The sequence below is a fragment of the Schistocerca nitens genome, chromosome 8 (genome assembly GCF_023898315.1).
Source record: "Schistocerca nitens isolate TAMUIC-IGC-003100 chromosome 8, iqSchNite1.1, whole genome shotgun sequence".
Taxonomy (NCBI): domain Eukaryota; kingdom Metazoa; phylum Arthropoda; class Insecta; order Orthoptera; family Acrididae; genus Schistocerca; species Schistocerca nitens.
This window is the reverse complement of record NC_064621.1, coordinates 58,351,898-58,377,663: the sequence shown is the minus strand read 5'-3', so window position 1 is coordinate 58,377,663 and position 25,766 is coordinate 58,351,898. Positions and strand designations below refer to the sequence as shown.

Genomic DNA, 25,766 nt, shown 5'->3' with positions numbered 1-25,766 from the left:
GGTCCCTGAGTCAACAGATGGGGACCTTTGCAAGACAACAACTATATGTACGAACAGTTCGACGACGTTTGCAGCAGCATGGACTATCAGCTGGGCGACCATGCCTGCAGTTACCCTTGATCCTGCATCACAGACAGGAGCGCCTTCGATTGTGTACTCAACGACGAACCTGGGTGCACGAATGGCAAAACGTCATTTTTTCGGATGAATCCAGGTTCTGTTTACAGCATCGTGATGGTCGTGTCCGTGTTTGGCGACATCGCGGCGAACGCACATTGGAAGCATATATTCGTCATCGACATACTGGCGTATCACCCAGCGTGATGGTATGGGGTGCCATTGGCTACACGTCTCCGTCACCTCTTGTTCGCATTGACGGCACATTGAACAGTGGAAGTTACATTTCACATGTGTTACGATCCGTGCCTCTACCCTTCATTTGATCGCTGCGAAACCCTACATTTCAGCAGGATAATGCACGACCGCATGTTGCAGTCCTGTACGGGCCTTTCTGGCTACAGAAAATGTTGGACTGCTGCCCTGGCCAGCACATTCTCCAGATCTCTCACCAATTGAAAACGTCTGGTCAATGGTGGCCGAACAACTGGCTCGTCACAATACGCCAGTCACTACTCTTGATGAACTGTGGTATCGTGTTCAAGCTGCATGGACACCTGTACCTGTACGCGCCATCCAAGCTCTGTTTGACTCGATGCACAGGCGTATCAAGGCCGTTATTACGGCCAGAGGTGGTTGTTCTGGGTACTGATTTCTCAGGATCTATGCACCCAAATTGCGTGAAAATGTAATCACATGTCACTTCTAGTATAATATATTTGTCCAATGAATACCTGTTTATCATCTGCATTTCTTCTTGGTGTAGCAATTTCAATAGCCAGTAGCGTACTTTCTGGCGCTCACAAGATACAGTATATTTTAAAAAAATAACACAAAAAGATGATAATCAAATTAAAAAGCAAAATAACAAGTGCGTATTGGAAATTTACTGTAAACAAGCGACTGGTACAATCATCCACCAAACTTCGTATCACGCACACGCACAGTGACAAACAGAACTTCGACACAGGCTTTGTAACACAATACCATCAAAGAGAGAAAATTACGTAAATAAACTATATACTGCAATGCAGACACTCGAAAAAAGGGGTAAAACTGTATCGTGGTCACGAAGCTAAACAAAAAAATTCAAAGACTAAGAAACACAATAACAAACGAAGGCAAAAACCATAACGTATCACAAACAAACAGACGCAACACCACAACAACACAAATTAATCAAGAAAATACAAGAGAAGGCACGAGATATTACTCGACGACATACAAACACAAACTCACACAAAAATCAGCAATGTTTTCAGAAGAGAAGGCATAAACACAACATACAGAACAGGCAATTCTATCCAAAAGTACATCCCAAAACTCTTAAGAATCGTAGACTTATACCAGAAAACAAGTGCATATCAATTGCAGTGCTACACATTTGATGGTAGGAACGTGGAGCAGACTGGTAGAACATTCCAAATCCGGCACAAAGAACATAATAGTGTCTGCAAATATGGGACCACTACTCTGTATTTGCAGAGTGTGTCAGAGACAAATGACCATAACAAACAATTCGCTGTTTACTTCGCCACTCCCTCGAATTAAAATTTAAACCAAAAATCCTGTCGCCTGAACACAGACCCCACCACCTCTCTCCTTCTCGCTGACGACTATTCTACCGACATTAAACATCCTGCAACATCCCTCCCCCCAGTACCCACAGCCCCACTCTTCAATTGTTGTAGGAATAAGTTAACATCCTTGTAATATAAATGCCACCATACCAGTCTTCATTTCCTATGAAAACAAAAAAAAGGTTACAAACACACACACACACACACACACACACACACACGCGCGCGCGCGCGCGCACGCACACACACATACAGAGGGAGAGAGAGAGAGAGAGAGAGAGAGAGAGAGAGAGAGAGAGAGAGATGTAAGATCAATCACGAATTCTTGCCAAGTCAAAGGTGAGGTGATTCACAACGTCTGGTAGACGAAAAACTTAAACAACCAATAGTCCTCGACGTGAATGTGTGCATGAGTAGAAGTGCGCCCTCTGACTGAGGAAATGCAGGTATAAGCGAAACAGACGGGTAAGTAATATTTTATTCATACAAAAATTGTGGTGGGAACCGTTTCGAATCTGTAAGTATCATATGTAAGAGCATAACGAATCGTTCAAATGGCTCTGAGCACTATGGGACTTAACATCTGACGTCATCAGTGCTCTAGAACTTAGAACTACTTAAACTTAACATCACACACATCCATGCCCGAGGCAGGATTCGAACCTGCGACCGTAGCGGTCGTGCGGTTCCAAACTGAAGCGCCTAGAACCGCTCGGCCACACTCGCCGGCTAAGAGCATAACGCATGTGGAAAGTAAATAAATATTGCACTGTAGCAAGAAAAAGAGTATTTTTTAAACGACTACTAATATGGTCACTGTCCGCCCCGACAGCTGAGTGGTCAGCGTGACGGACTGCCGTCCTACGGGCCCACGTTCGATTCCCGGCTGGGTCAGATATTTTCTCCGCTCAGGGACTGGGTGTTGTGCTGTCTTCATTTCATCCCCATCCGGCGGTCAGGTCGCCCAATGTGACGTTGAATGTAGTAAGACCTGCACCAAGGCGGCCGGACCTGCCGCGTAAGGGGCCTCCCGGCCATTGACGCCAAACGCTCGTTTCATTTCATATGGCCACTGCGGGAAATAGTCAAACCTGATAACTCGTACCCCATAAAAAATTTCTCAAAACGTTACACACACACACACACAAACACACACACACACACACACACACACACACACACACCACATATGTGAGTAAATTGTAAATTTAAATTGTCAGCCTGCGGTATTGACGGTGCCCTCGTCGACCACACACACGGTACGTCGTGCGCCGCTCTCATTTCTGCAGAAGAGACACTTTAAACCAGCCACATTGAGCCGCTGCTAGAGCGCTCGTCAGACGCCGCCAGCCTGCAATATAAACGCCCCCAGAGGACTCAAAGTTCGCATCACCTTACTGCCTGCAACTGTGATTAGTGCGGGCGTCTTTTTAAACCGGCGCACTCGCAAGGAATCCCTTGAGTGCGAGATCGCAAGTTCAGTCTTTAGTAATGCTCATTTGAAAATGTTGTGTTAACAATTACGGCAGGAAAGATATAAGCTGTTGATGACTAACCATGTGTATCAAAAGGGTGACAGAAAATGCATATCCGGCAGGTGCAGAGATCAATCTTCTATCGGATGTATGTATTACATTTCACAAAATGGACATAATCGACATTCAAGAAATGTTCAGAACAAACCAGTAACTTGAAGCACGAACATCGAATGAAAAATGGCGCGCCACAGTGATCACAAATGTTCGCACCATCAAGATCGAACTGCTTGCGAGTTACAAACTGTGCAGGAAGTTCAGTTACGTATCCACTCTTAAAGAATTCATATAAAAACATATTTGTGTAACGGGGAGATAAGAACTGATGGAACATGAGGGAATGCAACCAAATGAGAGCAGTCGATCGTGGAGCTTATCGTGAAACGGCTATCCCTTGAGGCGTAGCTGCAGATGGTGCGATAATATGTTATACAGGCACGAAAAACAAACATCCAGCGGTTGAATTTGCCCAGTGGTTCCAGGTAGTATGAACTGCAATGTCACACGCTTTTCTGGACGGATGGTTTCTCTTAATAAGTATGATTTTTGTACGCGTATCAGAAATCAAGGAAAAGCAAGATATTTTGACCAAATATTGGCCAAAAGCGGTTCTCATAGCGTAGTTATAGTTCTCCTATGCCCATTTTCCCACTCTTACTTGCTGTGACGTAAATGTTCCCTACCGCCCTTGCAGGTTCGCACACACGAGAAAGAATCGTAGAGGGCAGAGCAGTTCCAACTTTTCGCAACCCAAGAAATAACTTTCCAGTCAACTGACCACAGTTTTTTTTTTAATCCAGATTGTTCGGAGTTGAACACAAATTCCTTACTGAACGATGGATTCGTTTATTTACCTCATCTACAAATTTTCGTGCCAGCTCCGCAGTTTGGTGTGCATCGTCAAATTGTTCGTGCATCTTTTGCAATTACATTACCTCACATCTTTCAATTCTGTAGCACTGTTTGAAGTACGTAACGATCCAATACATCCACTGAAGTCACCATTATGTCACGCGCAGTTTGATATGAATGACGTTCTAGATTACTACCACGCATATTCCGTAAATTGTATCGGGCATCTTTCAAACGCGCAAACACCAGTTTTCCATGTACGTAATTACGTTTAGTACCTGCTCCTCGGACACCGACTGTTCTTTGCTGCGTTCCACTGGAGACAGGATTTGTTCAAACGGTTCAAACGGCTCTAAGCACACGTCCATGCCCGAGGCAGGATTCGAACCAGCGACTGTAGCAGTAGCGCGGTTCCGCACACAGGAACAAGTACGCTGAAGTACATGTCTCGACACTTGCTTCAGCATCACTTTCACATGTTACGCTCACACCGTCACGATATGCATTGGCCGCACAGTAGAATATGTGCGACACTACACATTCCACTGACGCACGTTACATAAACATTAGTATTTCACATGTTGTGTCGGCTATTTGTGGAGTCGGCACCGACATAAACAAGGAAGGAGAGAAGTTGCGATGGTCTCTGGCAGGAATCAAAACGATCTCTACATTAAACTTTCTAGTTAATAGGACACTTTATTCCTAAAAAGAAAGGAAACACATTTATCCACTATTACTACTCGCTGAACGCATGCTACATCTACATCTACATTTATACTCCGCAAGCCACCCAACGGTGTGTGGCGGAGGGCACTTTACGTGTCACTGTCATTACCTCCCTTTCCTGTTCCAGTCGCGTATGGTTCGCGGGAAGAACGAATGCCGGAAAGCCTCCGTGCGCGCTCGAATCTCTCTAATTTTACATTCGTGATCTCCTTGGCAGGGGAAGTAGGGGGAAGCAATATATTCGATACCTCATCCAGAAACGCACTCTCTCGAAACCTTGACAGTAAGCTACACCGCGATGCAGAGCGCCTCTCTTGCAGAGTCTGCCACTTGATTTTGCTAAACATCTCCGTAACGCTATCACGCTTACCAAATAACCCTTTGACGAAACCTGCCGCTCTTCTTTGGATCTTCTCTATCTCCTCCTTCAACCCGACCTGGTACGGCTCCCACATTGATGGGCAATACTCAAGTATAGGTCGAACGAGTGTTTTGTAAGCCACCTCCTTTGTTGATGGACTACTTTTCTAAGGACTCTCCCAATGAATCTCAACCTTCCACTTCGAATCGTTCCGTACGCATACTCCCAGATATTTTACAGAAGTAACTGCTACCATTGTTTGTTCCGCTATCATATAATCATAGAATAAAGGATCCTTCTTTCTACGTATTCGCGATACATTACATTTGTCTACGTTAAGGGTCAGTTGCCACTCCCTGCACCAAGTGCCTATACGCTGCAGATCTTCCTGCATTTCGTTACAATTTTCTAATGCTGCAACTTCTGTATATTGTGAAAAGCAATGGTCCCATAACACTCCCCTGTGGCACGCCAGAGGTTACTTTAACGTCTGTAGTCTCTCCATTGAGAACAACATGCCGTGTTCTGTTTGCTAAAAACTCTTCAATCCAGCCACACAGCTGGTCTGATATCCGTAGGCTCTTACTTTGTTTATCAGGCGACAGTGCGGAACTGTATCGAACGCCTTCCGGAAGTCAAGAAAAATAGCATCTACCTGGGAGCCGGTATCTAATATTTTCTGGGTTCATGAACAAATAAAGCGAGTTGGGTCTCACACGATCGCTGTTTCCGGAATCCATGTTGATTCCTACAGAGTAGATTCTGGGTTTCTACAAATGACATGATATGCGAGCAAAAAACATGTTCTAAAATTCAACAACAGATCGATGTCAGAGATATAGGCCTATAGTTTTGCGCATCAGCTCGACGACCCTTCTTGAAAACTGGAAATATCTGTGCTCTTTTCCAATCATTTGGAACCTTCTGTTCCTCTAGAGACTTGCGGTACACGGCTATTAGAAGGGTGGCAAGTTCTTTCGCGTACTCTGTGTAGAATCGAACTGGTATGCCGTCAGGTCCAGTGGACTTTCCTCTGTTGAGTAGTTTCAGTTGCTTTTCTATTCCTTGGACACTTATTTCGATGTCAGCCATTTTTTCGTTTGTGTGAGGATTTAGAGAAGGAACTGCAGTGCGGCCTTCCTCTGTGAAGAAGCTTTGGAAAAAGGTGTTTAGTATTTCAGTTTTAAGCGTGTCATCCTCTGTTTCAATGCCATTATCATCCCAGAGTGTCTGGATATGCTGTTTCGATCCACTTACTGATTTAACGTAAGACCACAACTTCCTAGGATTTTCGAATTCACTGAACGCTTCACGCACAGCCCTCCTTACGCTTTGGCATCGTTTAGCTTCTGTTTGTCTGAGAGGTTTTGGCTGCGTTACATTTGCAGTGAAGCTCTCTTTGCTTTCGCAGTAATTTCCTAATTTTGTTGTTGAACCACGGTGGATTTTTCCCGTCCCTCACAGTTTTACTCGGCACGTACCTATCTAAAACGCATTTTGCGATTGCCTTGAACTTTTTCCATAAGCACTCAACATTGTCAGTGTCGGAACAGAAATTTTCGTTTTGGTCTGTTAGGTAGTCTGAAATCTGCCTCCTATTAATCTTGCTAAACAGATAAACCTTCCTCCCTTTTTTTATATTCCTATTTACTTCCATATTCATGGATACTGTAACGGCCTTATGATCACTGATTCCCTCTTATGCGCTTACAGAGTTGAAAAGTTCGGGTCTGTTTGTTGTCAATAGGTCCAAGATGTTATCTCAACGAGTCGGTTCTCTGTTTTATTGCTCCAGGTAATTTTCGGATAGTGCACTCAGTATAATGTTACTCGATGCTCTGTCCCTACCACCCGTCCTAAACACCTGTGTGTCCCAGTCTATATCTGCTAAATTGAAATCTCCACCTAAGACTATAACATGTTGAGGAAATTTATGTGAAATATATTCCAGGTTTTCTCTCAGTTGTTCTGCCACTAATGCTGCTGAGTCGGGAGGTCGGTAAAAGGAGCCAATTATTAACCTAGCTCGGTTGTTGAGTATAACCTCCACCTATAATAATTCACAGGAACTGTCCACTTCTATTTCACTACAGGATAAACTACTACTAACAGTGACAAACACGCCACCATCGGTTGCATGCAATCTATCCTTTCTAAACACCATCTGTGCCTTTGTAAAAATTTCGGCAGAATTTATCTCTGGCTTCAGCCAGCTTTCCGTACCTATAACGATTTTAGCTTCGGTGCTTTCTATCAGCGCTTGAAGTTCCGGTACTTTACCAACGCAGCTTCGACAGTTTACAATTACAATACCGATTGCTGCTTGGTCCCCGCATGTCCTGACTTTTCCCCGCACCCTTTGAGGCTGTTGCCTTCTGTACTTGCCCGAGGCCATCAAACCTAAAAAACCGCCCAGTCCACGCCACACAACCCCTGCTACCCATGTAGCCGCCTGCTGTGTGTAGTGGACTCCTGACCTATCCAGCGGAACCCGTCGAGGAATCTGCAGCCCACACGTTCGCAGAACCGTCTCAGCCTCTGATTCAGACCCCTCACTCGGCTCTGTACCAAAGGTCCGCAGTCAGTCCTGTCGACGATGCTGCAGATGGTGACCTCTGCTGTCATCTTTCTAGCGAGACTGGCATTCTTCATCAAATCAGATAGCCGCTGGAAGCCAGAGAGGATTTCCTCGGATCCATAGCGACACACATCATTGGTGCCGACATGAGCGACCACCTGCAGATTGGTGCACTCTGTACCCTTAAAGGCATCCGGAAGGACCCTTTCCACATCTGGAATGACTCCTCCTGGTATGCACACGAAGTGCACATTGATTTGGTTTTCTTCCCCTCCCTTGCAGCCATATCCCTAAGGGGCCCCATTACGCGCCTGACGTTGGTGCTTCCAACTACCATGAAGCCCACCCCCTGCGACCGCCCGGTCTTGCAGACTGAGGGGCAACCTCTGGAACAGGACAAGCAGCCATGTCCGGCTGAAGATCAGTATCAGCCAGAGACAGAGCCTGAAACCGGTTCGTCAGACAAACTGGAGAGGCCTTCCGTTCAGCCCTCCGGCCCCCTGCCACACCTCGAGACGACCTCCCACTCTACCACAGGTTAGGGGTCAGCCTCAATGTGGGCAGTATCCCGGGCAGCCGCAGCTGTAGTCCGATCGGGGGATGCGTGGGACGAGCTGGATGTCCCCGACAAACCCCCGACCGGACCCCCACAGTGATGCCCATTGGCAACAGCCTCAAGCTGTGTTGACTGAAGCGAACACTGCCTGGAGCTGGGAGCGAAGGGATGCCAACTCAGCTCGCATCCGAACACAGCAGTCGCAGTCCCTATCCATGTTAAATACTGTTGTGCAAACAACGTCTGAACTAATCTACAGAGAGCACAAACAATTCGGCACATAATTTAAACGGTTGTTGAAATACAAGACTGCGTAGTAAATGCAGTAATGCTGCTACTTGCCCACTGCTGACACACCACTCGGCGGCAGAAGGCTAACTATACTGTCAGTAACGTATAAAGACTATTTGAAAGAAATAAACAAAGTATCGTCTAAGTGTCGTCTTCCTATTACTCAGCGCTGATGCTCTCGAAGTTGTGACCGAACTGGCCCCGACCAGCGATGGGTGACTGTCGTTGACAGGGGGCGCTGCTCTCTGTCTTCCTGGAAGGGTGGCGTTGCCTGCTCTTTCCAATGGCGCGCGGGTCAGCACTAGAGATGGGCAAACTCGTTCATCCTTGGGAACTAGTTCAGATGTTAAGTCCCATAGTGCTCAGAGCCATTTTGAACCATGGGATGCATTCGGACGCGCTGTCTACGCAGCTACAAAGGCGGGTGGTGAAGTTAACAGCTTTTGGGAGAGTAAAATCAGAACAGCCGAACTGGGACTGCAATCAGAGCTCCCGAATGCGAATTTATAGTGCTAGCCAGTGGGAAGTCTCGATCTCTGTGACCACGAGTGGTGTATGTCATACTGTTTTACTTTTTAGTCATCAATCTTCTGACTGGTTTAATGAGTCATGAATCTTCTGACTGTCACGATTTCCTATCTTGTACCAATGTTTTCTGCACAGAGCAGCGTTTACACCCAACCATGTTGATTCTTTGTTCTATACATTCCAGTCTTGCAATGTTTGTCCTTCGTGCGTCGCCATAGTACCACGGAAGTTATTCCCTGTTGTCTTAACTCACGTCCTATCATATGATTTCTTCTTACAGATTGTGTTTGATCTACACTGCTTCGTCCGCAGCTCGTGGTCGTGCGGTAGCGTTCTCGCTTCCCGCGCCCGGGTTCCCGGGTTCGATTCCCGGCGGGGTCAGGGATTTTCTCTGCCTCGTGGTGACTGGGTGTTGTGTGATGTCCTTAGGTTAGTTAGGTTTAAGTAGTTCTAGGTTCTAGGGGACTGATGACCTCATAAGTTAAGTCCCATAGTGCTCAGAGCCATCGTCATAGTCGTGACTTGTGCATGGTATTAATTGCTTGCATGGAAATGGTATACGAGGGTTGGAACATGAAAATTTTTTTAGTAACAATGCCGACAGAAACGAGCAACAAACACATGCTGCAAGAACTAGTACAGCATTACTGAAACAATATTGTACATGTCACTATGTGGCGCGGCAGATTATACGGCACGCGTGTACCTGCAACGTGCCAGACTTGTTGGTTGGTTGGTTGGTTTTGGGGAAGGAGACCAGACAGCGTGGTCATCGGTCTCATCGGATTAGGGAAGGATGGGGAAGGAAGTCGGCCGTGCCCTTTCAGAGGAACCATCCCGGCATTTGCCTGGAGTGATTTAGGGAAATCACGGAAAACCTAAATCAGGATGGCCGGACGCGGGATTGAACCGTCGTCCTCCCGAATGCGAGTCCAGTGTCTTACCACTGCGCCACCTCGCTCGGTGCCAGACTTGTCCCATTTAGTCTATGTGGTAGTTTCTCGCTGTTGTCGTCAGACGTTAGTTGCATTCCAGTATAACACCATCTCTAATCTGGAGATATTTTACGAACAGCGGTATCAGTGAAGCAGAAAGATCCATTTGCTTTAAAACATGAAGGATTTAGTCTATGTGGTAGTTTCTCGCTGTTGTCGCCAGACGTTAGTTGCATTACAGTATAACACCATCTCTAATCTGGAGGTATTTTACGAACTGCGGTATCAGTGAAGCAGAAAGATCCATTTGCTTTAAAACATGTCGGATTTAGTCTATGTGGTAGTTTCTCGCTGTTGTCGCCTGACGTTAGTTGCATTGCAGTATAGCACCATCCCTATTCTGGAGGTATTTTACGAACTACGGTATCAGTGAAGCAGAAAGACCCATTTGCTTTAAAACATGAAATACGGGAGGAGCCATGACGAACTTACGATATTATTTAAAGATAAAACTTAAACTTAACATTGTGTTCATAGTTGACAAAAAAAAATAGGAAGTAGCTGATTTGTTGCCTCTGTCTACATAATATGCCTTCACCTGCTTCTAGCCTTGGAAAGCGGACAAATTAACATGAGAAACCCAGAGTTGTCCTCCGGCCGGAGTGGCCGAGCGGTTCTAGGCCCTTCAGTCTGGAACCGCGCGATCCCTAAGGTCGCAGGTTCGAATCCTGCATCGGTTATTTCCGGAACCGTTACTTAGAGCGGTTTTAAGGCACAGGTTAAACTGGGGTTGAGAACCGATACAACCGCAATCGGCCGCGGAAGGTAGAGGTCCGAGGTTCGAGTCACGGTCCGGCACACAGTTTTGATATGCGAGGAAGTTTCAGGTAGAGCAGTTACTAACACTGTAACTGTCGTACGTGAAACATTGTAAAAAGTCTTTGAGGGCTTCTCTTTCACGAGCTGTGTTATTGGTTACGTTCTTCTTCGCCGTTCATCTGTACTGTTTTCTTGAAAAACTGTTGCCGGCCGCGGTGGTCTCGCGGTTCTAGGCGCGCAGTCCGGAACCGTGCGACTGCTACGGTCGCAGGTTCGAATCCTGCCTCGGGCATGGATGTGTGTGATGTCCTTAGGTTAGTTAGGTTTAAGTAGTTCTAAGTTCTAGGGGACTGATAACCACGGCAGTTGAGTCCCATAGTGCTCAGAGCCATTTTTGAACCATTTTAAAAAACTGTCTTATCAGTGCCGCAGCAGTTGCTTCTATCGCGGATGCCGCAGTCTGTGTGTGTGGAGATGTGCCTGCCTACGCGACCATTGTGTGAGCCGCGGCGGGCTGCGGGGAGAGGGAGCGGCGACCAGTGGTTCGGCGGGGCGCTAGGCGGAGCCAGCAGGCGGCCAGTCTGCCGTCTGCAGTGGGCTGGCGACGTCGGCCGACATGCACCGCACCGAGAGGCAGCCGCTGCTGCGCGCACGCCCCCGCCAGGCGTACAGGGCCACCGACGTAAGTACCCGCTGCCACGCTCCTCCGCCTGCGGCGCGGGGGACCCAGCCGAATCGTGTGACGCCTAGACCAAGTGGCCCATCCGCGGACGCCTGCGCTTGCCTAGGTCCACTTGTTGCTCCTACTAGCGCGTCATCACCTACTTAGAAGTTTCTGTTGTGCTCCCTTCCATGGCGTATTTTTTAAGAACGTATACCATCTACTATTTTGTTAGTCTCGACATCATCCTCAGCGAGTATATAAACATTCGTTTTATGTTACATTACGTTTATACTTGTTCCTAGATGATGAATGCGATATTTCGTAATAATGTGGAACTTATCGGTTTAACATAAGGCTTCTTGATATGTAAATTGAAGGTGGAGGGGGAGGGGGAAGGAAAGGTAAGGGATTAGTGATGTCAGCTGCATCGGGACTTGATGCAGAATTAGCGGCGCCGAACGAAAACGTGTACTGGTCCGGGATTCGAACCCAGGGTCTCGCGCTTACGAGGCAGCTGCGTTAACCACTGCGCCACCTCGAAGACAGTGTTCATCGCAACTGCGCGGACTGCCTCTGCACGCCACACTCCCACCGAGCTCCAGCTACCCGCAGTCCCTGTCCAGGCACTCCAGGCTCACTACTCCAGCAGGAGGTCAGAAGTAGCAGTGCATCTGCACTGAAGAAGGTGGAAGTGTTGCCCATTTAGGCCAATCAATTATGTGGTTGCGTGGTATCTGCTGCTTCGCGCATGCCCGAAAGAACAGACACCACTCATTCATGTAATAAGATTTCTTTAGACGATGTAATTTCTTTTACTGCTTCAGATCTAAAAATTATTCCATACAACTTGTCATTTAGAAATCATTTTAATTTGTTTTTACATGTTGGCTGGCTACCCTTCAGACTTTCAGTGCTATTTCAAGACTTTTGTGGCAGCATAATTCACCCCTTTCTGTGCCAAAGTCAGATTTAAACCAGAATAGTGAAGATCATCCTTTCTTCTAGTGTTGTAGCTATGCCCTTTGTTATTACTTTTGACCTGGGGTGGGTTATTAATAATAAATTTCATAACTGAATGTATGTATTATGAAGGTACTGTGAATATCCCTAGTTCCTTAAATAAATGTCTGCAGAGTGATCTTGGGTGCACTCCACATAGTATTCTGATCACACGCTTTTGTGCAATGAATAATTTCTCTTAATGATGAATTATCCCAAAATATGATGCCATATGTAAGCAGTGAATAAAAATAGACATAGTAGACTAATTTACTGATTCTGTTCATCACCAAAATTTGGAGTAACTCTAACAGCGTAAATAGCTGAATCCAAAAGTTTCAGGAGTGCTAGTTCTGCAAGGTTCGCAGGAGAGCTTCTGTAAAGTATGGAAGGTAGGAGACGAGATACTGGCAGAAATACAGCTGTGAGGACGGGGCGTGAGTCGTGCTTGGGTAGCTCAGATGGTAGAGCACTTGCCCTCGAAAGGCAAAGGTCCCGAGTTCGAGTCTCGGTCCGGCACACAGTTTTAATCTGCCAGGAAGTTTCAGATCATCAGTGTGTTTCTTCCAATCCAATCTGTCATCAGTGCACACATCCAGAAATTGTATTCTGCCTTAGCAATAGACCCCTGTTCAAAGTCTATGTTTATCAATTGTGTTATGGCTTCGTTTTGCTGCTGTGCATAGTTATTTATGTTCCATATGTTCCAGATGCGTTCAGCCTCTTACATTAGGACGTTTGCAGTGGATTTAATCAAGAAAAATACAGTTTTGCTTTTATATGTCATAATTACACTTTAAAAACAGTTGATACCATAGTTTTACATTAAAAAATCACTGCTTATAGTTATCCAGTTTTTTTCCGGCAGAAATCTACCTTATCTGGTCATAGGTTCGAGGCTGCACTGTAATTTCACCCACAAAACATGGACACATTTTCACTTCGTGATCTGTCTGTATCGTACTTATCATATTCCACTTGCTGAATGTGCACCTACGACAGATTTAACTCACTGTATTCGTAAGAAAAGTCTGCAGCTGTTGTCGGAACAGTAGTGATGTTTTACAGCAGTTAGCTCACGAAGTATGATAATTGCGAAACAAAAAGATCGTATGTGAAAATGTGTCGATGTTCCTAAGTGAAGTGAAACTGCGACTTCGGACCTTTGAACAGATGATATGAAACGCAAATTTCTACCGGAAAAACGAATAACTATTAAATCCACTGTAGGTGCCTTAATGTAACAGGCGAAATGCGTCCAGATCATAAATGACTACTGATTGTTGCAGAAAAAAAATGTCGCCTTTGAACTTATAAAACTAGTATTGTCAAAATTTACGGAGATACTTTCATTGACTCGAGTTGATATTTGTGATAATCAACTTTTGAATGCACATTTAGAAGCAATACTTAGTTTAATTTGGTTTTATACATTGTGGCTAGTGCCTTGGCTGAGTTCATCTCACTTCATTCACAATTTGTTTCTATACTAAAAGTATGTTAAATTTTGAGTCCGTCAGGTGCTTATCACTACAAGTAAGGCTGGGTGTTGTCCTGTTAGAAATGGTACGCCGTTGGCTTCCTCCGACTTTTCAACTTACTTACCCACCACGTTATTGGGAGACCTACAGTTTAAAGTGGATGCTGAAAGGCTGTACAGCTCGGCATTTTTCACATTGCAAAACGTTACCTGACCTGAAAGAAGTGAAAACAGACAGACATTCTACAACTGAACGGGGATAGAACCGCAGAGCTCCGGATTATGAATATGGTACTTTAACGAGCCACAATGCAGTTATTTCTTTATTATTGGGAGACAGCAGTTGCTACATGTTTGAAGCTGTCATAGGTAAGGACACTGTACACTCCAAGCCCTAGGTTTATTTGCACAATGGATTCGCTCTCTTACGTGCGTTAGCATTTTAAATACTTATCCGTTACACGTGTTGTACCAACGACACTTACGAAATATTTCGTATCTCTCATTTCCTGTCCTTTAGAGAATGGACAGTGTCAGACACGTGTCAGAAAATTAATAAAATAGTTGTGGTACAGTCAGATATGTAAATGAATTATGTAAATGCAACTACGACCACTGCGTCTCATTCTGCCGTCCACGTAATGTATTTAACTTCGTGCGTACGCTAAAAAAACATTCCAGATTTTCTTAAAGCCTCGTATATATCCTTTAATATTTAATTTTATGAACGATTTCGACATTTTATCGGCGTCACTACATACGTAATAACGGTTAATATGTGTAACTAAACCAACGACAATACGCTTTGGTGGTAACAAAACGATAACGTTCTTACAGTTGAGCGCGACTGCGACTTTTCACACAAATCAACTCTGTAAGCTCTTCTTTAGCTGATAGTTTCCACATTGCAGTGATAAAGATGCAGGTGCTATCAGATCGAGCTGTAAGGCCTAGAGTAATGAAGCAATAACAATAACGTTCATTTATATTTCAATTACTTGCTGCAACTCATTCTCAAGTGTATAAAACAGGCTGGTATAGTTCATTAGTACGCCGCTGAAATGTTACGTAACGCAGCGCGGTGAATACTCTGCATAGACAAGTGTGCATGACGAAGTGTAACCGGTCGAGATCGGAGGAGATGCCGTCTCAACCGATAATAAAAAGGCGGCCGAAAGGACTCGATGTTATTATTTAACGTCCGTCTACTTTCAGATTATTATTGGCGGATTATTAACTCGGAAATGACAAGAAATAGGAAGGACACTGTAAATAGATTTCTTCTAGGTTCTATATATGTATTCGTTTGAGGTTATTTGGGAAACCATAGAGACTTATGGGTAAGGACGGTCGGGTCAGGATTTAAATTTCCTCTTCCCGAATAAGCGTCTAGTATATTCGTCGATAATTACAAGCACGCGGGCCTCTGAAACCTTTCCCTTATAGCTTACATGTACTTACACAAACCATTATCGACAGACCGTGGTTCATGCCACTTAACGCCCATGTGAAAATGTAAAATCACTCACTTCACTAATTTCCACAAAAGCATTCGGTGCCGGCCGTTGTGGCCTAGCGGTTCTAGGCGCTTCAGTCCGGAAGCGCGCTGCTGCTACGGTCGCTGGTTCGAATCCTGCCTCGGGCATGGATGTGTGTGATGTCCTATGGTTAGTTTTAGTAGTTCTAAGTCTAGGGGACTGATGACCTCAGATGTTAAGTCCCATAGTGCTCAGAGCCATTTGAACCGTTTGAACCAAGCATTCGGTAAAAAAAAAAAAAAAAAAAAAAAAAAAAAAAAATATATATATATATATATATATATATATATATATATATATATATATATATGTTGGAATATTCACAAGGCATATGAAAACTAATTTCAGACTTGTCTGTGTGCTCCATCTGTTAGCACAAGAGAGCCTGAAACTATGTACAATAATTACCTGGCTATCGGCTTTTGATGTTCTATTGATATTATGAGTCTGTGATATTATGTCTCTCTCTTTATAGCTCTTATTTTTCTACTTTTCCCTTGCTTATCCCGTCTACTACGACATCCACTTTTTCAGGATTTAGCAAATTTTACTTATTTATTTTACTGTGAATGGATGCCCCTCCCCCCGCCATGCTCCCCCCCCCCCCCCCCCCCCCTCCTGAGACCACAGTCGTTAAGGTGTCCTAAAAGTCTGAAGTGGTGCGCGCCCTATGCCTTTGAACGGAGAAAACTTCGTTCTCTGCGTTTTCGTATTCTTACACTTTGTGTATCGTATTCTATGAGAGATTGGATGCGGGAACCAGTCCAGCATTTGCCTAAACGAGCGAGTAAAACCGCCTAAAAAGCAATCTCAGACTGGCCGGTGTCCACCAGCCCGCGGTCGCGCGGTTTCGTTTCGTGTGTGGGGTTCACTTTCCTGTGTAGCCAGTTGGCAGCGCTGCGCCCTACGCTATACGAGCAGGTCAGTTGCAATTCATTTAAAACAATAAGGTCTCCTCTCCTTTCGGTGAAACAGCCGCAAAGTTATTTCTTGCTTTGCTGCAGTTCAAAGTTAGGCACTCAAAATTTATACGCTCTGGCGATCTGGTTTTAGTACCCCAATCTCACGCCAGTGTCGCTGTTTTCCTTTCTGTATTAATACACAGGCTAGGGCACTCGGCCAAAGAGCAAGTGCAACCTGCTGCACATGTTCATACGAATGAAATGAAACCATTTTTTTCCCTTCATAACTGCTTTATTTGATCGGAATTATTTATACATGACGATTGACCAATTTTAACTACTTTCTCGTTTCCACGTGAACCTTTGTCAAAAATCTACAGAAATAAAACTGGGATATTGTGTCTTAAAACAGTATCAAAATGCGCTAAAACATATGTTACAATCCACATTGTTGTCTTTTAAAACAAGGTAAAACCACAGCACGTACAGGAACCATTGTAGACCTACCTGGTGTGGTTATCAATGCGTATCAATGCACCGCGTATGATATGCCTATGTTTTTTTTCTTTTTTTCTTTTTCTTTTTCTTTTTTTTTTTTAACGGCATGAGCATGTACTGCTGCACAAGTGATTTTAGTAACCTGTTTAAGATTATTAACGAGACGTAACGATACGCCGCTCGACATGGGCAATGGACCTGTACTGGTCCGGTGTAATGCTCTAAAAATAAACCTTATAGAGCTGATGTCGACTTACAGCCACCGTGATGTTCGTCAGATTCATACACGCACATTATCCAGGGTGAATCACAGCTCTACCGACAAACTTTCAGAGGAGGTAGTATGGACAAGAACAGAGGAAAAAATTCTACTGAAGGTAGGCGCTAAAATGTGTACGTTAACAGCTACGAACGCTTTTTCATCTTCTATACTATGAAACAAATCTCTTGAGAAGACAAAAGAAGAAAAAAGTGCAGCAAATATAGACTCCAAAGTGCATATCTTTAGCGTTTCGAGCGCTTGTTTATTTTTCTACTGTGAAACGCATCTCTTCTACGGAACAAGTGCTCGTAGCTTTTAAAGTATGCATTCAATGGACAGTGTTTGCTTGTTTGGCCCATACTACCTCCTCTCGAAATATGGAAAGAGCTTACATTAGAAAATATTTTTTTCACACTGCAGAATCTACATCTACATCACTAACTGATCCCACCCTCCCTCCCTGTTCTACTCGCTAATGACACTTGAGCAGCATGATTGTCGGTATGCCTCTGTGTTAGTTCTAATTTCTCGAATTTTGGTAATTTCGTGACTCTTTTGTATCGCCTGCCACTGGCGTTTGTTCAACATCTCAATAACGCTCTAACGCCGGCTAAATGGACCCGTGGCGAAACGCGCCGCTCTTCGTTGGACCTTCTCTGCTAACAGTTCTGCCTGGTAAGGATCGCAGACTGATGAACAGTACTCAAGAATCGGTGAAACGCCTTTTCCTTCGTCGATGAGTTACATTTCGTTAAGGTGCTTCCTATGACGAAGAAGTGCTGTAAACTCTTAAAACGCGCATTTTAGAGCCCATTAGAAACCCTTTGACCATTTTGCTTTGAATAATCGTTCATTTCATATCGCTGTGTATTAATTAACCATTATCCTGGGACACCCTGCATAAAGAGCGAAGAGATCGTTCGATAACTATCCTAGAACAAGCCAAAATAGCAGAGAATATACACTATTGGCCATTAAAATTGCTACACCAAGAAGAAATGCAGATGATAAACGGGTATTCATTGGACAAATATATTATACTAGAACTGACATGTGATTACATTTTCTCGCAATTTGGGTGCATAGATCCTGAGAAATCAGTACCCAGAACAACCACCTCTGGCCGTAATAACGGCCTTGATACGCCTGGGCATTGAGTCAATGAGCTTGAATGGCTTGTACAGGTACAGCTGCCCATGCAGCTTGAACACGATACCACAGTTCATTAAGAGTAGTGACTGGCGTATTGTGACGAGCCAGTTGCTCGGCCACCATTGACCAGACGTTTCCAATTGGTGAGAGAGCTGGACAATGTGCTGGCCACGGCAGCAGTCGAACATTTTCTGTATCCAGAAAGGCCAGTACAGGACCTGCAACATGCGGCCGTGCATTATCCTGCTGAAATGTAGGGTTTCGCAGGGATCGAATGAAGGGAAGAGCCACGGTCGTAAACATCTGAAATGTTGCGTCCACTGTTCAAAGTGCCGTCAATGCGAACAAGAGGTGGCCGACACGTGTAACCAATGGCACCCCATACCATCACGTCGGGTGATACACCAATATGGCGATGACGAATACACGCTTCCAATGTGCGTTCACCGCGATGTCGCCAAACACGGATGCGGACATCTGTAAACAGAACCTTGATTCATCCGAAAAAAATGACGTTTTGCCATTCGTGCACCCAAGTTAGTCGTTGAGTATACCATCGCAGGCACTGGTGTCTGTGATGCAGCGTGAAGGGTAACCGCAGCCATGGTCTCCGAGCTGATAGTCCACGCTGCTGCAAACGTCGTCGAACTGTTCGTGCAGATCGTTGTTGTCTTGCAAACGTCCCCATCTGTTGACTCAGGGATCGAGACGTGGCTGCACGATCCGTTACAGCCATGCTGATAAGATGCCTGTCATCTCGACTGCTGGTGATACGAGGCCGTTGGGATCCAGCACGGCGTTCCGTAATACCCTCCTGAACCCATAGATACCATATTCAGCTAGCAGTCATTGGATCTCGACCAACGCGAGCAGCAATGTCGCGATACGATACACCGCAATCGCGATAGGCTACCTTAATCAAAGTCGTGAAGGTGCGCATTTCCCCTCCTTACACGAGGCATCACAACAACGTTTCACCAGGCAATGCCGGCCAACTGCTGCTTGTTTATTAGAAATCGGTTGGAAACTTTCCTCATGTAAGCACGTTGTAGGTGTCGCCGCCGGCGCCAACCTTGTGTGAATGTTATGAAAAGAATGTTATGAAAAGCTAATGATTTGCATATCGCAGCATCTTCTTCCTGTCGGTTAAATTTCGCGTCTGTAGGACGTCATATTCGTGGTGTAGCAATTTTAATGGCCAGTAGTGTAGGTGAAGGAACTGTTACTCTGGAGAGGGAAAGAGAGAGAGAGAGAGAGAGAGAGAGAGAGAGAGAGAGAGTATGATAATACCAGAAAATTTGCGTCAAGGGCAACTTAACATGCGTGTTCTTTCTCATGATGTCTAATACGACTCTCTTTGTATTCCTATTTTTATGGCTCATCGACACTTCGTCGGACATTCGTACATCTTTCATATATGCCAATCTTTTAATTGCTACTTTCATAGCAAACCGGCGTTTCCTTGGACAAAAAAAAACAAAAATATTTTCTGGTATTCTGACTCGTTTTCAGATGATCTCTTCGCTGTTAAGATTGTCAGAGGAGTTCTGTTTTGTCACGGGTTCTTTACCTTGGGCCGCATAGTAGTGAGACCGCTAATTGGCGGCCTGCTGCAGCAAAAGCAACCAGGCGTCCCCTGGGCTGGTTGCGTGTCGCCGGCGCTGCAGGTCGGTCACGAGGCTTGCCAGGGGGGTTCGTCAGGTTGCGTGGGCTCCTTTCTAGTTCTTTCCTCCGGAGCGAGGCTGCAAGTCAGGGAGAGACACCGCAGGTGCTCGCCGAGCAACGAACGCGGCACCCCTGCGTCAGCTGTAGGCAGCGCCGCTCGTTGCGTGACTCACTTCGGTGTTTTCATTTGTTTTCGGATTATGTTTGTAGCTGACGCCTTCAGAAAGGGAGTACATCTATGACACGAAGATATCAGCAACAGATTTTTTTTTTTGCCATCCTTCAGTCGCCTAAAGTGATTCGCGGAAAGTATAAGAAACACGAACCCGATTGTTCCGGAAGTATGTCTTGTAGAGTGACCAGCCACATGGATGTGACCCTCTATCAAAAGTCTGAAGTATCACGTTTTGGAACGCGGACCATTGTGATATACAGGGTGTTACAAAAAGGTACGGCCAAACTTTCAGGAAACATTCCTCACACAGAAAGAAAGAAAATGTGTTATGTGGACATGTGTTCGGAAACGCTTACTTTCCATGTTAGAGCTCATTTTATTGCTTCTCTTCAAATCACATTAATCATGGAATGGAAACACACAGCAACAGAACGTACCAGCGTGACTTCAAACACTTTGTTACAGGAAATGTTCAAAATGTCCTCCGTTAGCGAGGATACACGCATCCACCCTCCGTCGCATGGAATCCCTGATGCGCTGATGCAGCCCTGGAGAATGGCGTATTGTATCACAGCCGTCCACAATATGAGCACGAAGTCTCTACATTTGGTACCGGGGTTGCGTAGACGAGAGCTTTGAAATGCCCCCATAAATGAAAGTCAAGAGGGTTGAGGTCAGGAGAGCGTGGAGGCCATGGAATTGGTCCGCCTCTACCAGTCCATCGCTCACCGAATCTGTTGTTGAGAAGCGTACGAACACTTCGACTGAAATGTGCAGGAGCTCCATCGTGCATGAACCACATGTTGTGTCGTACTTGTAAAGGCACATGTTCTAGCAGCACAGGTAGAGTATCCCGTATGAAATCATGATAACGTGCTCCATTGAGCGTAAGTGGAAGAACATGGGGCCCAATCAAGACATCACCAACAATACCTGCCCAAACGTTCACAGAAAATCTGTGTCGATGACGTGATTGCACAATTGCGCGCGGATTCTCGTCAGCCCACACATGTTGATTGTGAAAATTTACAATTTGATCACGTTGAAATGAAGCCTCATCCGTAAAGAGAACATTTGCACTGAAATGAGGATTGACACATTGTTGGATGAACCATTCGCAGAAGTGTACCCGTGGAGGCCAATCAGCTGCTGATAGTGCCTGCACACGCTGTACATGGTACGGAAACAACAGGTTCTCCCTCGGCACTCTCCATACAGTGACGTGGTCAACGTTACCTTGTTCAGCAGCAACCTCTCTGACGCTGACATTAGGGTTATCGTCAACTGCACGAAGAATTGTCTTGTCCATTGCAGGTGTCCTCGTCGTTCTAGGTCTTCCCCAGTCGCGAGTCATAGGCTGGAATGTTCCGTGCTCCCTAAGACGCCGATCAATTGCTTCGAACGTCTTCCTGTCGGGACAGCTTCGTTCTGGAAATCTGTCTCGATACAAACGTACCGCGCGACGGCTATTGCCCCGTGCTAATCCATACATCAAATGGGCATCTGCCAACTCCGCATTTGTAAACATTGCACTGACTGCAAAACCACGTTCGTGATGAACACTAACCTGTTGATGCTACGTACTGATGTGCTTAATGCTAGTACTGTAGAGCAATGAGTCGCTTGTCAACACAAGCACCGAAGTCAACATTACCTTCCGTCAATTGGGCCAACTGGCGGTGAATCGAGGAAGTACAGTACATACTGACGAAACTAAAATGAGCTCTAACATGGAAATTAAGCGTTTCCGGACACATGTCCACATAACATCTTTTCTTTATTTGTGTGTGAGGAATGTTTCCTGAAAGTTTGGCCGTACCTTTTTGTCACACCCTGTATGCAGGAAGAGAGTCAACGAGGTTCTGCGCCAGGATTCTCGACCTTGGATTCGTGACGCGGACAGCCCGATCGAGGTGCTCTCATTCAATCTCGATTGGGTATAAATCCGGAGACTGTGGTGGTCTGGGGTGTACGAACAATTTAGCAACTTCGCCGTTTCGTAAATGCGTCCACCCCTGGCCCGAAAGCCAGCGATCACGCCCTTTTGGACGTCAGGTAAATCGCCCCGTTTCGACTTACGACAACAACTACTGCATTGTTTTCCGCATCCCCGAGCGCGACAGACCTTATACACCCTCCGCTGCTAGTGCTGTGGAATGCCGTCTGAGTGGTTATTGCACGTTGGCGTCAAACACAGGCGGTGGCCACGTTAATGTGGCTGGACCGTGTATTTTACCAGTGAGCAGACTTGTCAATTCCTCAGCTTCTATCTTTCTTGCAAAGTTTTTTCAGTGTGGGGTTTTTTAAGCACATATTCTAGTTGGCATTGTTTCTCCCCGTTAGGTCCCGTAGCTGCAGTACACTTCCCCTTTCGTTAGCCATCCCAACAGCTATTCTCTTTCCGTTTATCGACATTATTTTTGGGAGTCGTGCATACGAAGAAAGTAACTTTTGTGCACGTCTTCCGTATTTTGCACCTTCTCCCTTAAAAAGTAAGATGTTCATTTCACTTAGTACTAAAATCTATGGCCGCACGACTTGTCTGGCATAGGGGGTCGTAGATTACATACATAAATCCTAGTTGTGAATCAGCCTGTATGTTACTGAAAACCGTTTCAAGCTCCCCATAGTACAGCAGCTCCTGATAATACAGACAGAAAAACGCGACGGGCAACTTTAAGTGATATCAATAGGTTGAACTTCTTTGTATCACGATTCTAGGATAAAGTAGTGATACCAGTCGCATACTTTGTGCTTATGCTCGCTGTATTAGCATAGAATTTCGGCAAAATTTATGCGTACTATTATCGCCCTTTAATCGCCCTTGCCTGTGCTACACGAATTCTGTTATTGTAGCTAATCGTTGACTCTGGTAAAGAGGTTTTACGTTCCTTCTTTTTATTTCAGTACCATCTTTCAGAGTACAGCACTAAAACATTTCACTGCATAGGTAAAGAGGCCTATCTACTGGACCGGTTTCTCTGGAAAGTTACTAGCGAAACCAGTTGGAGTGCAGTGGTTTATGTAACGTCTAGCTTTCGACTGCTGCGCGTTTTATGCCAAGGCAATAACCGCTGCAATCACAGTCTTGACGAGGCTCTACATTTTTGCTGTTCGGACCAAATAAGCGTTTCCTCATTCATTTATGCCAATACAAGGTAAGCACCTACGCTGGGTGTTCCCAAGACACTAATTTCTTTAACAGCCTGTACGTCGCATTTCCGAGAGACAGGCTGTTATGGCTTCTGTCAGAACTGCCGGTCAAAGTCCTTAAAATCACAGATATCCAACCTTTCTGGTATGTGGGGCGCAACGGATTGTCGAGAAAAGGGAAAAAGGAACTGAAACTTCTGCCAAGAGTGTTTTAAGTTATAAAGGCAGCTCGTCGTGGCCTCCTAGATCCGTAAGCCGACCTGCTCGTATGCAAACCCCGTAGCTGTCGGGCAGTGACCCGACCACCGCGGAGCGTCGCCTGTGTGTGTAACGCAGCCTGTACTGCACAAGAGGTGGCCGTGTCCGCTTAATTTGGCACTAGATCCCACAGATTGTCGAATTGTAGTATTTCTTCTTTCCTGTTATTTTTATGTTTCGGAACTTATATGACATCTCTGGACATTGTAGCTTTGTAAAGATTGAACCTTGATGAAACTACAGTGTCGGAGAGTCGAATTTTGTGGTCTCCTGGTCGAAGTGCATGATCTGTTAGTGCCTAAATATCAGGTTTGGCTTTGTGAGACACTGGAAAGATCAATCCTGAGTCTGAATTCGTAAAACAGCTACCGTCTCTATACCCTCTCATGACGTTTCCAGCATTAGGACACAGAAACATGTCTCAAGCGACTGTTCACAAAACTTAAATCACCAGGGATGAAAATAATGGCCCAAGTGGTTAAATAACTTCGTCCGCTGTATCCGGTAACTCATATGTGCCAACTAAGCGATCTGCAGAAATGCAACATTTTAGAAACATACTAAGATGGAGACCATGAAGCTCGTTAGAATGAAATTACAATGAAATGAACACCCTTAGCTGCTTACAGGCGTTGACATACGTCAACAGGGACAGATGAAGATCTGTGCCCCGACCGGGACTCGAACCCGGGATCTCCTGCTTGCATGGCAGACGCTCTATCCATCTGAGCCACCGAGAACACAGAGGAATGCGCGACTGCAGGGATTTATTTCTGGCACGCCTCCCGCGAAGCAGGAGATCCCGGGTTCGAGTCACGGTCGGGGCACACATTTTCATCTGTCCCCGTTGACGTATGTCAACGCCTGTAATCAGCTAAGGGTGTTCATTTCCCTGTAATTTAGAGACAATTTTCCGACCGAATCATAATAGTGGAAGGCGAATTACTTTTAATAGAAACTGGCCAGGTGGTAGGATTCAGTACTTACAGAGAAATAGATGTGCAAAATCAAAATGCTTGTCACCATGAGCAGCGGAGTTAAAGACAACGCACTTTAGAGACACCAGTAACCAACACTTTTGTCAAAAGAGGAGGTAGGGGGGGGGGGAGACAGAGAGAGAGTGAGAGAGAGGAGGGGGTGGGGAGAGGGAAGGGGGAAGAGATGGGGGTGGGGGTGGGAGGAAGTAGGGGACGGGGATTGGAGAGGGGAGAGAAGGAGAGGAGGAAAGAGAGTTGGAAGAAGGGAGAGAGAAAGAGAGAGAGGAAGAAGAGCAGAGAGAGAAAGAGGGGTTATGGAGGGGGAAAAATGAGGAAGAGAGGGAGAAGCCAGAGAGGGGGAAGAGACAACGTGGGGAGGCACCAAAAGAGAGAGGGCGGCGAAGATGACACGATACTTCTCCTAGAATCCTCGGTTTTAGGTTCTGTACAGTGCGTATCAGAAATTTTTTCAAACAACTTTGTGATTGACTTCCGTGTCTATAGTAGTCTAGCAGATGCAGTGCTCCGTCCCTAATGCGTTCGATTCGATGCGAGGTTACAAGCTATTCCTTCTTTTTCTGGCACAACAGTAGGGGCTGCAACAAGGTTTCTTCATTGTGCGGAAAAAGTTTTGCTGAGCGCACGGTCTCTGCTGGATCCATGCAAGGCAGAGAGAGTCGGTAGAAGTATTCGAAACATTTCTTCAGGACAATAACCTTCTGACAACCTTAAAACAGAACGAAACAGCAGAATTCTTGTTTTTTCCACTGTGGCGTCTGTGGAAGCTAACTGATCAGCAGGCAAAGCGGCACTGTTATACATCAAGGCACACCGAAACAGGTTACGTTCCCCGTTTGCGAGTCAATCCAGGCGCCCTTGGTGTCGCTCGGAATTAGAATGAACTGCAATTCATTACGAGTGTCTGGGACCTGGAGCACCTGCTTTGTTCTGCTGGTCTGTCTATCGGTTGCCGAAGGTTGTCTTAGTTCACTTTCAGCTGTATTAGATGTGTATATCTGGAGAGCATACAGAACCTATGATCGACGCGCAGGTCGCCGAAGTGGTGTCAATTAACTGGGCGGTCTAACAACCCCAACAACTCCCAACCAATAACGCCGTACGATCGTTTCACTTCTAGCTTGTCTACATCTACACCTACATC

The 25,766-nt window shown here is 45.5% G+C and overlaps 1 protein-coding gene and 2 non-coding genes across 3 annotated transcripts in view; 2 read left to right on the top strand and 1 right to left on the bottom strand.

Annotated features, from left to right (window-relative positions):
* The first annotated feature begins 11,473 nt into the window (after positions 1-11,473).
* The window catches only part of LOC126199039 (protein white-like), a 311,297-nt gene continuing 297,004 nt past the window's right edge, over positions 11,474-25,766 (top strand). The window contains exon 1 of the mRNA XM_049935743.1: positions 11,474-11,563. Coding sequence (XP_049791700.1) covers positions 11,498-11,563 — 66 coding nt within the window. The 5' untranslated portion in view covers positions 11,474-11,497. The remainder of the gene's footprint in view (positions 11,564-25,766) is intronic.
* Trnas-cga (transfer RNA serine (anticodon CGA)) lies at positions 12,990-13,064 on the top strand. Its single transcript has one exon. It is a non-coding gene; the product is annotated as a tRNA-Ser (tRNA).
* On the bottom strand, positions 24,294-24,368 carry Trnaa-ugc (transfer RNA alanine (anticodon UGC)). The gene has a single exon. It is a non-coding gene; the product is annotated as a tRNA-Ala (tRNA).